This window comes from Nesoenas mayeri, assembly GCF_963082525.1.
Source record: "Nesoenas mayeri genome assembly, chromosome: 17".
Classification (NCBI taxonomy): domain Eukaryota; kingdom Metazoa; phylum Chordata; class Aves; order Columbiformes; family Columbidae; genus Nesoenas; species Nesoenas mayeri.
The window spans coordinates 12,619,988-12,633,030 of NC_137565.1; the positions used below are offsets into that span (position 1 = coordinate 12,619,988).

Sequence of the window (13,043 nt, forward strand, 5' to 3'; positions counted from 1 at the left end):
CATAACCAACTTTGAGGACTCGAAACACGTTACAAATTCAAATTGATGTTACTGCGTCTCTGTGACAACCCATTTAAGTCTCCCAGAAACAGTATGCTTTTTTTTTCCCCTATCTGCATTCAGGAAAATGAAGCGTGCAAAACCAAAAAGGTATCGAACATGACAGGTTTAATTATTTCTAATGCACAGCAGGCAGGAAATGCGAAGCCGTGGCTTTCGGGAGCTCTGTGTTGGTTCCACAGGGCTTTGCTATGGATGGCACTGCTGGGGGGTGACCCTCGCTTGGCACTGGGGGGTTTACCCTCTGGCACAGGTGAGCACTGACTCCTAACACTGAACATCCCAGAGCAAAAGCTTTGTGCGCTGAGACTTGCTTCTTTTTTGACATAATGCTATGTATAGATGTCATATCAACCCATAGCTTGTGCCTTAAGAGGTTTTATCTTGGTGTTTACACGCACGACTTTTCCCCCCCTCCTCTCCCTTTGCCTTTAGCGATGGGATGCGGGCTCTGTCGTTTTCCACATACAAATTTAGCTCTTCTCACAGACCTGTCTGAGAAAGGCGGCCTGTGAAAGCCTCAGCCCCTTCCGCGCCACCAGAGACTCCCCGGGCCTGAACTGTAATTAGCGTTATGAAAATTGGGAACTGTGCAGTTGACAGCTCGAGTGAAAACAAACTGAGCCATCTGCTGTGGCAGTCGCGCCTCGCACCACTCCGCTAAATGCGTGTGTTCTGTGTCCTTTGCTGCTCGCGCAGGTGAAGAAGCAGATTTTGGATGAGAAGATCTACTGTCCTCCAGAAGCCTCTGTCCTGCTGGCCTCCTACGCCGTGCAAGCCAAGGTAGGACCTGCAGTCACCTGCTGACGCCGCGTTAACGTCGCTCCTGCGCAGCGAGGTGCTTTGCCATATATAATACCTGCTTCTTGTCGCGGGGGAGGAATTAGGGTTCTGCTTACTGCAGAAAAATGTTGAGATTTCTTAAAGAGAAGCACGACTTAAAGAGTTTGGTGGTGGGTTCGCTCTATTGTGGGGGAGATGTGCCCAGCCGAACGCTGTGAGCTGCTCTCCAGGCCCTGCACCCGTTCCCAATGCGAACGTTCGGACGGGGCCGTATCCGTCGCGGTGCAAACGTTAGGATTGTCCCCTCCCTGGTGACGTTCACTCGCAGTCTGTTTGGAGCTCCAGGGGCAGCGCTGAGGGGCCCGTGCCCAATGCGGAGCAGATGTCAGGAGACCGAACCCTCGGGAGAGAGACAGAGATTGGAGTGGAGCGGGGCAGCGGGAGGGCCGGTTCACGCTGGTACCTGTGCGGAGGTCCCACCCGAGCACAGAAACTGCAAACCTTATATCTTTGCAGACATTCAGACCATGATCCAGTCCAATAACAACATTTCACTTTGGGGTCTTCTTGCTTCTCATTGAATCTTTTCACTGATTCCACGGGGGCCTTTGTTTTGTTCAGCTGTGGACGTGGTTTATTGTCCATGGCCTTGCAGATGCAGTTTTGACTGAATAAATCCTTTCTGCTCAGCACAGTGCAGAACAGGCCCCGTTTTGCAGTTTCTGTAGTGTCTCCGCATTAGCCCTGGGTCGCTGTTTCCCCAGTCAGCTCCGTTTTTCCCAGCAAAGTGCAAACTGGACCTGATATCACAAGTGCCCAGTGGAGTTTGTAGTTGCTTTTGGTAAATATGAGCAGAACTTTACAGCTTAAACTTTTAGCAAATCCAGCTTACCAAGTAACGTGAAGCAAAGAGTATATTAAAAATCATACAACCTTATGTCTCTAAATAATTTTTACATTTAGCGTGCATCTAAAGCTAAATGATTAATATTGGACTTGAACTGGGCTCGTCCGCCGAGCTGTGAGCAGCGAGCCCGTTGCCGCACAGCTCGCTCGTTCAGCAGAGCTCACAGCGGCTCCTCCAGGCGTCGTGTTGACAGGACGGAGCGGTTGCCTCGTGGTCGGTTGCAGGCGGTGGGGAAAGTCTGCACGGGACTCCTGCGCCGCTCGTCACCGCGGTTCCGTTCGCTCGCCTTCCCCTGGGCTCCTGGAGGGAGTTCTGCACTTCTGGCCTTTCCCTCCTCTGCAGCCTTGGAATTTGTGGGACTATGCTCACAGTATTGCCTTCTCCACGCTGCTGGCTCCTGGCTGCTTTCAGACATTGGATGGATTTTCACTTTGTCTTTCCAGGGCTCTGTAGCAAGTGCTGGGCTCCCGGGCTGCGGCGCCTGCCCCAGTGTGTCTTACTGGAGCAGGTGAACCCCCCCAGCTCAGGGATTTTTGGATCTCCTCCCTGCTCTTGCTGTTGTAGCCAGAGGCAAACCAGCCGTGGGACTCGCAGCTCTGCTGCTTCCCCAGAATCCTTGCCATCATAATACCTACTTCATTTTGAGTGCCGCAGCTTGTCACATCAATTGCGGCATTAAAGGGCTCTTCCTGGCTTCTCCTTTATCTTGGGTTTGATCTTGGGTGTTTGGCCTCACTAGACAGATGAAAAACTCAGTGGTCATTAAGTTCCCCTCATTCCTCGGCTGAATTCTGCTCTAGAGCCAGAGCCGATGTGTTTTGCTGAGGGCTTATTTCACATAACGCTCTTTTCCAGGCTGGAGCTCACAGCCTTGAACACGTGCAGCAGCAGAGGGAGCAGCCCAAGGCTCAGAAATTTGCATGTTCTTGCGGGAGATAAGTGATTTATCCCTGTATACACATACCATGTGCTGCTGCTCAGTGAACAAGTCTCCTTGCTAATCTCTAGTTTATGTGTGTGAAGATAAGGTGTTTGGGAAAGAAGAGGAGGGACTGGAGTCTGATTGCAGCGCAGCCTCGCGGTCGGTTCTGACTCTGGGGACCCCGGGCAGGTGGCTCCTCTGTCCCCAATGAGCACGACTGAGAAACAGGGCAGCTCCTGGTTGTGAGTTCACCCTGGGTGACAGTGCAGGATGGGATGTGGCTCTGTCCCCTGAAGTCCTGGTCCAGGCCGGCTGGAAATCCAGAGTCCTCTGAGCTTCACCGTGACTTCTTCTGGGTTGCCTGATAATCATACAATCATAGAATGTCCTGAGTTGGAAGGGGCCGCCAAGGATCATCGAGTCCAACGCCTGTCCCTGCACATGACAACCGCAAAATTTATACCATGTGTCTGAGGGCCTTGGCCAATTGCTTCTTGAGTATTGTCAGGCTTGGGGCCGTGATCTTCCTCCTAAAGCCTCAGCCCCAGCCCCTGTGCGGTTTGGCTGAGTACACAGCGATGTGCTGTGATGATGAGCGTTTGAATTGACTATTAATAGGAAAAGATGTTTTCTCCTCATAGTCAGAATACTGATGAAACCGCGTTTTACTTGAGAGACTCACCAGCCGGGGAAAGATGAGTTGCTTTTAGAAATGCTTCTATCGATGTGAAACATCCATCACCCTTATTAGAGTGCACGAGCAAACACTCACTCGGCTTTTTCTCCGTTGACCCTGCTGAGCTGAGGATATGTAGGGGATGACTTTCCCTGGTGCTGAAATGAAAAAACCGTTGGGTAAATATTGAGTGCTGGTGACTCTCGGCCCTGACAGCTTGTGCTGGGGAACAGGCTGTGATTTGGCGCAGGACGGTCACAGAATCCCAGAATGTCAGGGGTTGGAGGGCCCTGGAAAGCTCATCCAGTGCAATCCTCCCATGGAGCAGGAACACCCAGATGAGGTTACACAGGAAGGTGTCCAGGCGGGTTGGAATGTCTGCACAGAAGGAGACTCCACAACCCCCCTGGGCAGCCTGGGCCAGGCTCTGCCACCCTCACCCCAAACAAGTTTCTTCTCAAATTTAAGTGGAACCTCCTGTGTTCCAGTTTGCACCCACTGCCCCTTGTCCTGTCCCTGGTTGTCACCAGAAGAGCCTGGCTCCATCCTCCTGACACTGCCCCTTTCCATATTGATCCCCAGGAATGAGTCCCCCTCAGTGTCCTCTTGTCCAGCTCCAGAGCCCCAGCTCCCTCAGCCTTTCCTCGCACGGGAGATGCTCCACTCCCTGCAGCATCTTGGTGGCTGCGCTGGACTCTCTGCAGCAGTTCCCTGTCCTGCTGGAACTGAGGGGCCACAACTGGACACAAGATTCCAGGTGTGGTCTCCCCAGGGCAGAGCAGAGGGGCAGGAGAACCTCTCTGACCTACTGACCACCCCCTTCTAACCCACCCCAGGTCCCATTGGCTTCCTGACCACAAGGGCCCAGTGCTGGCTCATGGTCACCCTGCTGTCCCCGAGACCCCCAGGTCCCTTTCCCCTACACTGCTCTCTAATAGGTCATTCCCAACTTATACTGGAACCTGGTCGCGCCATCCCCTTTCCCTTCCCTGCCCTCCATGCACTCAGCGGGAGCTCAGACGTGCGGTTCTGACCTTGCACGTCCTGATTCTGCACACAGATTGTGTGAAGGTGGAGGAGGAACGTCTCTGCTGATCTTTGCTTTTGTGTCTGCATCAGACATCACTCCTCGCTGCCCCTCCGGGCAGGGTTTCCCCTTCTGCTTTTTTTGGGCTTTTTTTCAGCAAAGGAGAAAGCTGAAAGCACGCCTGTGTTACAGAGCTGGGAAGAAAGATGTTGCAGGTCATCTCCTTCCAGTTAAACAGGGTAATGATGTCCGTTCTGGACAAGAAAGCAGCCACCAAATGTAGTAATTTCACTAATAACGAGCTGATTTGCATGATTAAGGGCATAATAGCCTGACATAGCGGGGCATTTGCAGCCATTTGATTGACAGCCAGGTTGGTTTGTACCGCTGTTGCACACCTACCTGCAATAACAAAGTAAGCCCGCGGGTCATAAAAATAAAAGGCTATTTATTTCTGTATTGTTGTATCCATTTGGGGAATTACTCTGTGTTTTCCCCTCCAGCCCTGCGTTCAAACCACCCACACCGCTTGCTGATGTTGGAGGCGGTTCAGGTTTTAAATAGCCGGGAGAGATGGGGAATCTACTGAAAAACACGTCCTGGCAGAAAATAGTAATAAAATAGTAATGTCGAGGAGGTGCTTCCATTTCTTGTCCCCTAAATGCAGATCGCTGCGCGCTCAGCTCTTCAGATCTTCCAGCACTAGCAAAGAGCTCTTTTATTAGTGTTTTTTTCCCCCAAAACAAGCAACACTTGGTGTTAATAGTCAGAGGCTGAACATGCCTGTGTTTATCCACACAGGTGCATGAGTGAGGTAAAGGCAACTTCCACACGTAACAATGGATATTAATGGCATAGTTCAATTAGCAGGAGCTGAAATTCCATGGCAGTTTTGAAGTAATGATTTAATTGAAAAGGTCTTTACAGTGTGTTTGGCAAATTGTTTGAGCTGCCATATACTGCAATACATAAGCCATTGGTTGATTTCTGACTTGTGAATAATTAGTGTTCTCATACGTACTCTCAGTACAATTATTCCTTTGGGACAGGGCAATATTTCTCACCACGTGAAAATCCCATAATCCCTACTTAGTCTTGGATCTCCACGGTAGATCACAACAAAAAATAATCGCGTTAATCCTATTTGCTGTTATTTTCATCACCTAAAAGTGGTTTATTTTGTGCCTCTCCAAGGTTATTGGAGTTGTTTGCTTTGCTGTTTCTATTGCTGTTCCCTTTCTCCTCTCCAAGGAGCTCCCAGCATCCATAGACCTCTGAAGACAGAGATTTGCCGCTGCTCAGCACCTTCCCGCGTGAAATCCGTGGTGGATTTGTTCTATTAATTGACATCCGAGTCAGTGCTGATCGTTCCGTGCTTTCTTCGCATCTGCATTGGCTCCAGATCAATATTTGCGTCTTTAATCCCCGCTTGTCATCTACGAAACATTGCTCGCTGGGCCACGGCAAGGATGTGTGTGTAGATTTGATGCTAAGCTCTGGTTTTAGTGTACAGCGTGATGGTTTTGGTATTAAAAGGAGCCTGATATGGAAAGTTTCCCGACTTATTACGTGACCGCCATGTGTGACTCGGTCTGGCTTTAGGAATCATCACCGGTTTGTACTTTCAGAGCTCGGGTCTCTCAGCAAAGCGGGAGGGAAGGGCCGTCCCCTTACAAAATGAGTGACTTGAGCAAACGTCGTCAGGTCCCGTGTCACCGGGTAATGTCACCGCACGAGTCCTGTTTGCCAGGTGAATGAATATCACAGCATTTCATCTCCATGCCTCACATCCATCGGCCTCTTCTCTTGAACTCGCTCGGTTATTCGAGGTGCCGTTTTCTGGCTGTTTCCTGCCGCCCTAAGCTGTACAGGAGGCAAATTCATTTTCAAATGCACTGCAGGGACACTTGGCTTTTCAATCCGTTAATAAGCACTTTTATTTCTCAATCACTTTATGTGCTGCTCAAAAAGATGTAAATCTAAACAAATACCAGTAATTACTGGAGGCACTTAACAAGTCTGAATTGCATTCCTTGACACAGTTGAGCAACAGACCCTCCGGCAGAAAAGCCAACACCTGCCCGAGAGGAGCCTGTCAGACTCCTGGAATTGTTATTCTATTTGTTTGTCAGGGCGGTGAGTAGCAGCAGAGAAGCTGCCGTCTGCCTCAGCTGAGTGACTGATGTCAATCAATCTTTGGGGACAGGCCTTTGTTCATATCTTGGTCTGTCCCGCTACCGTTGGGACAGCAGGGACCGCTCAGCTGTACAGTCTTTCCCTGCATTGGAGGAAGTGATTTCTGGGCATGGTAATTAAAGGAGAATAAAATCGTTCAGGTGGAAGGGACCTACAACGATCATGAAGTCCAACTGGTGGATGGATGGGGGACGTCAACTGATGGTGTGAAGTTTTGTTCTGCTTCCATCTCTGATGCATGAGCAGGAGGAAGATGTTTCCATTTGCAATCAAATGACACAGAATCCCAGAATGTCAGGGGTTGGAAGGGACCTGGAAAGCTCATCCAGTGCAATCCCCCCATGGAGCAGGAACACCCAGATGAGGTTACACAGGAAGGTGTCCAGGCAGGTTGGAATGTCTGCACAGAAGGAGACTCCACAACCCCCCTGGGCAGCCTGGGCCAGGCTCTGACACCCTCACTGAGAAGTTGTTTCTTCTCAAATTTAAGTGGAACCTCCTGTGTTCCAGTTTGCACCCATTGCCCCTTGTCCTGTCCCTGGTTGTCACCAGAAGAGCCTGGCTCCATCCTCCTGACACTTCCCCTTTCCATCTTGATCCCCAGGAATGAGTCCCCCTCAGTGTCCTCTTGTCCAGCTCCAGAGCCCCAGCTCCCTCAGCCTTTCCTCACACGGGAGATGCTCCACTCCCTGCAGCATCTTGGTGGCTGCGCTGGACTCTCTGCAGCAGTTCCCTGTCCTGCTGGAACTGAGGGGCCACAGCTGGACACAAGATTCCAGGTGTGGTCTCCCCAGGGCAGAGCAGAGGGGCAGGAGAACCTCTCTGACCTACTGACCACCCCCTTCTAACCCACCCCAGGTACCATTGGCTTCCTGGCCACCAGGGCCCAGTGCTGGCTCATGGTCACCCTGCTGTCCCCAGGACCCCCAGGTCCCTTTCCCCTACACTGCTCTCTAATAGGTCATTCCCCAACTTACACTGGAACCTGGGGTTTTTCAAGACTCTACACTTGCCCTTGTTATATTTCATTAAATGTTTCTCTGCCCAGCTCTCCAGCCTGTCCAGGTCTCTGATGGCAGCACAGCTTCCAGTGTCACCACTCCTCCCAGCTTGGACAAAATACAGTTACTGAATGTGCTGAGCAGTGTTTGTTCTCTGCCAGGGCTGTGATGTGAGGGGTGTGAGCACTCTGCAGTTGTTCTCTCCCCAAGAGGTGGCTGTGTAAAGGTGAAGAGTTTTACTTGCCCGTCTTGCTAACGGTGTTTGCGCTTCTTTCCAGTACGGCGATTACGATCCCAACGTGCACAAGCGAGGCTTCTTGGCGCAAGAGGAGCTGCTTCCCAAGCGGGTAAGGAGCTCGGCCGAGCGGAGGAACGGGTTCCGAAGCCTGGAGGTGTTTTATTTAGTGCTAGAGTCAGGTTATGGTTGGACTTGACGATCCTGAGGGTCTCTTCCAACTGAAAGGATTCTATGATTCTATTAATAACAGAGCCCTTTGCGGCCGTGTGGGGCACACCCTGCTTCGCCTTCCTTGGCTTTCCTTACCGAGGCAAACAATCCAAACAGATGGATTGAGGGAGGAGAATTCAATTTCTTTCTGACATATTTGAATAAAACCAGAAGTAAACGTTTTCTTTCTTTTCACGGTTTCATCCTGGGGATGGGGGGTGTGCTGTGTTTTTGGGAGAGTTGAGTGTGTCCTGCTGAGAGTCACCTGTCCTGAGTTCAGACATGGGGCCAGGGGGGTTTTTTTGGGACTTGGGTGTGTTGTTCGCTGGCTGAGGAGGCTGTGACTAGAGCCGCAGTGTGACCTGGTCTTTGTTTCCCCACGTATCGCAGGTAATAAACCTGTACCAGATGACTCCGGAGATGTGGGAGGAGAGGATCACGGCCTGGTACGCGGAGCACCGCGGCAGAGCCAGGTCAGTGTGGCTGGAGCGGCGGGTCGGGCTCGGTCCCCCACCTGCAGAGTCCCCGGGGTCTGGGGAGCGATGGGCTCTGGGGACAGCGGGGTTAATCCTGCACGCCTGTGAGCGCTCTGCGTGTGTCCTGCTGTCCCCTGGTCACTGGCAGGGCCCTCCAGAGAATTTGGGACTGATGCTCGGTAAGGGACAACCCACAGAGGGGCGCCCGGGCGATCAGGGTGCTTTTTGGACCAGGAAAATACGTGGGAATTCAGACTAATGAGGCATATTGCTGCCTCAGGTGGTAAAAAGATCTTTGTGGGGAATAAGCTTAAAGTCAGACAGATCTGAACCATCAGCCTCTCAGTCAGGGATTTTCTCTATATGCTTAAGGGATTGGGAGCTGTACAAAGTGAGGCTCCAAGTGCCGCGTCTCGCTGGGCAGGCAGCAGCGGCCGCTCAGATGCCACGAGCTGCAGAGTGGGATTTGCTCTTGGGCTTTATTGATCCTGGCAGCAAAGACAGACTTGACCTGTGTGGCAGAGACAGTCCAGGCTTTAAAACCCTGTGTGTGCTTAGGATCAGAAAGAGCCGCCGTCCCCCTCGCTGAGCTCCTGCCAAACACCGTAATGCTGGCCTTTTTGTGTCTGACAGAGATGAAGCAGAGATGGAGTATCTGAAGATAGCTCAGGACTTGGAGATGTACGGAGTCAACTATTTTGCAATTAGGGTGAGTGCAGGTTGTGGGTTGCGTTTTCTTGCCGGCGTAGCTCTTGTGTTAACCCTGGTGGGTCAATGCTCGGCGCCGCTTGATGAATGTAACAATAGTTCATGTCAGACCCTCCGAGTGCAATAAAGGGGTTTTCTGCTCTTTCCTCCCGTAGAATAAAAAGGGCACTGAACTGCTCCTTGGAGTCGACGCCTTGGGTCTTCACATTTATGACCCAGACAACAGGTTGACCCCTAAAATCTCCTTCCCGTGGAACGAGATCCGGAATATCTCGTACAGCGATAAAGAGGTACGAATGCATCTCCCGTATTCCCTGAGAGCACTGAGACATGGTTGCCATTTAAAATGATTTCTCTTGGCCTCTCTGTTGTGCTTGCTATGGCCAGCTTAGCTAAGGGCAGCTCAGCTTCTCCAGTGGAAACCTTAATTCCAAGCCTTTCTGAAACCTTCCAGGAGTGGGCGTATGTGGGGTCAGCTGGGAGCTCTCCTCTGCTTTGGCTTTAGAGTATGTTCAAAACATAATATTACTGCTGATGTGCTCAGCCCAAAGTCGAGATCTCTGCTTTACTGGATATATTACAGTGTAATACATTACTGTGTATGTATCCTGTAGTATGAAATACAGTGAGATGTATTCCTGGTGAGAAAAGCTCTTGCGTCTTGCCGTATCTTTACATCATCTCGAGTTTTCAAGCTGCTGGGTTTGGCATAACAGCTGGAATCTTTTTAGGAAGCTGAGTAATGTAAGCCCACTATTGAATAGATATTAATTAAATCCAGGGCATAAATATGAATCTTTGCCCACCAAACCAAGTTGAGAATAACTGTGAAATGGGCTGTGAAGGGGGGACTGATCTGCTCAATTTTCAGGCTGTGAGAGCTGCTCAAAGAAAACCAGCTGCCTTCATGTTAAGGAAGAAAATTAACTTCTTAATTAACATTTGTTTTCCCGTCTAAACATGATATTGATCAGGGTAAAAGCTAAAGGTTTCTCATCAGCTGCATTTACCGCGTGTCTTCTGAAGTTCAGGCGTAGTGCTGGAATTCTCTGCACTTGTTTGACTCCTTAAAAATGAGGAGCTTCACAACTCTGCACAAGCGCCCGGCACTTAGTGGCTGCCGAAGGCTTTTTGGAGCGCAGGGGAAGCTGCTGAGCAGGCGTTGCCTCGGAAATCGGGATGGAAACCTCTGTAACCAGAGCGTGACACCAGGCTGTGACAGCTCTCTCGTGGGGGAAGAGCTGCCGCCTTCCATCAGGTCAATCAGTGCAGTAGGATGACAACAAGCGGACCTGATGTGGCAGTAAACAGGCATAATAGCTGGATGACAGTGATGTCTGCACCACGGAGGGGTTTAATCCGTCCTAACAAAGCCTGACTTTATGGGGAACTGCAGTTCCTCTCCTGGTGCAATTCTGCTCTTGCTTTCAGTGACTTGGGGGGTTCTGCCAGAGCCCAAATCCAGGGATGTTCACGCACGTCTGCCTGGGGGAGAGTCTGGAAAGATTGGCTCTTAAACTGACAAAACGACACACTGCCAGGCCAAACCCTTCCCAGGCAGCGCGATATATTGACAAATAGACCTGCTCTAATGGACACAGACTGTCTGCTCGAGCGCTGGCTCGCCAGCTGGTTATTTTTGTGGGGAGTGATGGAATATATGCATGCCTCCTAAAAAATGTGGTGTCGCAGAGCACTCCATCTCTGCAAGTGTCCTGTCGGTATCGATGGAGCCAGGCTCTTCTCGATGACAACCAATGATAGGACAAGGGGCAATGGGTGCAAACTGGAACACAGGAGGTTCCACTTAAATTTGAGAAGAAACTTGTTTGGGGTGAGGGTGTCAGAGCCTGGCCCAGGCTGCCCAGGGGGTTGTGGAGTCTCCTTCTGTGCAGACATTCCAACCCGCCTGGACACCTTCCTGTGTAACCTCATCTGGGTGTTCCTGCTCCATGGGGGGATTGCACTGGATGAGCTTTCCAGGGCCCTTCAACCCCTGACATTCTGGGATTCTGGGATTCTGGTAGCTCAGAGTCTTCTGTCAGTCCTGGGGCTGTTTCACCAAAACTCTCGAGTCTGGTGATGCCACCTGTGTCCTTTTGAAACACCCACGGTGGGAAGCTCTTTGGAGAGGCCGTGATTAGAGCTGTTCGCTGGGCAAGTGGAACATATTTATGAGTTAGAACGAGGGAACAATATTATATTTTGAATTGTGGAGCGGTCTTGTGACACAGCTGACTTCTGGAGGACAAAATGCATCGAAAATCCTTTTGGGGACCCCTTATAAGTGGAGGTGTCAGCAGCTCTCGGGCGTTGCGGTCTGTCAGGTCCAGCACTCTCATCACTTCTGTGTGGCACTCGCATCTTTCTGACCAGAGGAACAGTTGTCTCCTTGGTTGCTTTTGACATTAGTTCTCCTGCTTGGCTGACAGCCATGGGGGCAGCTCTCAGCTCTGCTTGTCTGACACTGCCGACCTCTGGGCCAAAGTTTCCAGTAAGACTTTGATAGCTGCGTTTTTATTAAATGCGCCGCTCTCTGATAACTCTCCCACTGTATCTTTTTCCTTTTCAGTTTACGATTAAGCCGTTGGACAAAAAGATTGATGTTTTTAAATTCAATTCGTCAAAGCTGCGTGTGAATAAGCTGGTAAGTCTACAGATAGAGTCATTTTTATTGCCTGCAGCAGTGTTTTGTGCCAGCAGTACGAGACGATGTTCTTTTGGGGCTTCTCCTTCGAGCAGTCGGGGGGAACATGCTGACCTGGCTGGACCGGAGATGTGGTTTGGTGTAGTAGTTACTGCTCGGTCACAGCCTCTAGAAGAGAAGGGGGAATCTCAACTCAAGCTCCTTCACAGCCCCTCTTCCCCTTCTCCTGTTTTTGTGCTCCCTTCCCGAGCTCTGGGGTCACAGCTGAACCAGCGTGGTGGAAGCTCTTAGTAAGTAAAACTTTCTTTTCACCCTCATCTTTGCTCCAGATCCCGTATTCTGTGACATAGATCTCCCTGTTTTGGGCTGCACCCTCATCAGAGCAGCAGTCCTGTTTCCTCCTAGGCTGATGCCCTCTGAGCACTCTCCTTGTACAGGATGGAGGGGGTTACCTTGGGCTGTTCTGTTCAGTGCCGAGTTACATACCAACTGCTGTTCTGGATTTGGCATCTGGAGGAGTTTTCATCCAAATTCTGTAGCAGCTGTGCACTGTGTTAAGTTGCACAAGGGACCTGCAGAAGGCAGAGAGGGATATTTTTCCCATCCTTATAAGCGAGGGAGGGGAACTTTGCTGTCCTGGTTGTAGGTTGTACTTCACGTGCCCTGGGGACATGGGGCTGCCTGACAAAGGCCTCGGTCGCTGCATTCCTCAGATTCATTGTGCTGTGGCTCCTCTGACTCCAGAGAAGTTATTCATGACTTGTGAAATATAAGATGGGCACGTGGATCAGGCCTTTAGAAAAGAATTTAGAAACCTGCATTTATTGCTGGGAAGAGCTTTCACGCTTCTGTGTGCCCACCCCTTTGCTACCCCTCCTCTAGTATTGCCTCCTGCCTTATCTTGCTCCTTGAGTACCAAAGGAAACCTCGTTGGTGCTCAGAACCCTTCAGCACAGATATCTGGAGATGTCCAGGGAAGTTTGCGATAAGACTTCTGTTTGTGTGGAGTCTCATCCAGCATGAAAAGTGGGTTTCCATCTTCTTTTTAATCTCAGTACTTTCAATGTGCAGTTAGGAGAAGGTTCATCTTGAACGTAAAGAAAGGGAGCGCTGAGAACCAGGGAACTGACCAGAGCTGTAAAAGTCTTTGTTTGATTCTTTAGCCTGATGCCTTTCTAGGGCTGGTATAAAA

The 13,043-nt window shown here is 50.6% G+C and overlaps 1 protein-coding gene across 4 annotated transcripts in view; it reads left to right on the forward strand.

Annotated features, from left to right (window-relative positions):
- The window catches only part of NF2 (NF2, moesin-ezrin-radixin like (MERLIN) tumor suppressor), a 51,179-nt gene that overhangs the window by 14,108 nt on the left and 24,028 nt on the right, over window positions 1-13,043 (forward strand). For all 4 annotated transcript variants that reach the window (XM_080355509.1, XM_080355507.1, XM_080355510.1 and 1 more), the window contains exons 4-9: window positions 760-843; window positions 7,851-7,919; window positions 8,411-8,493; window positions 9,130-9,205; window positions 9,360-9,494; window positions 11,777-11,851. In XM_080355509.1, the coding sequence (XP_080211635.1) occupies window positions 760-843; window positions 7,851-7,919; window positions 8,411-8,493; window positions 9,130-9,205; window positions 9,360-9,494; window positions 11,777-11,851 (522 nt within the window). The remainder of the gene's footprint in view (window positions 1-759; window positions 844-7,850; window positions 7,920-8,410; window positions 8,494-9,129; window positions 9,206-9,359; window positions 9,495-11,776; window positions 11,852-13,043) is intronic.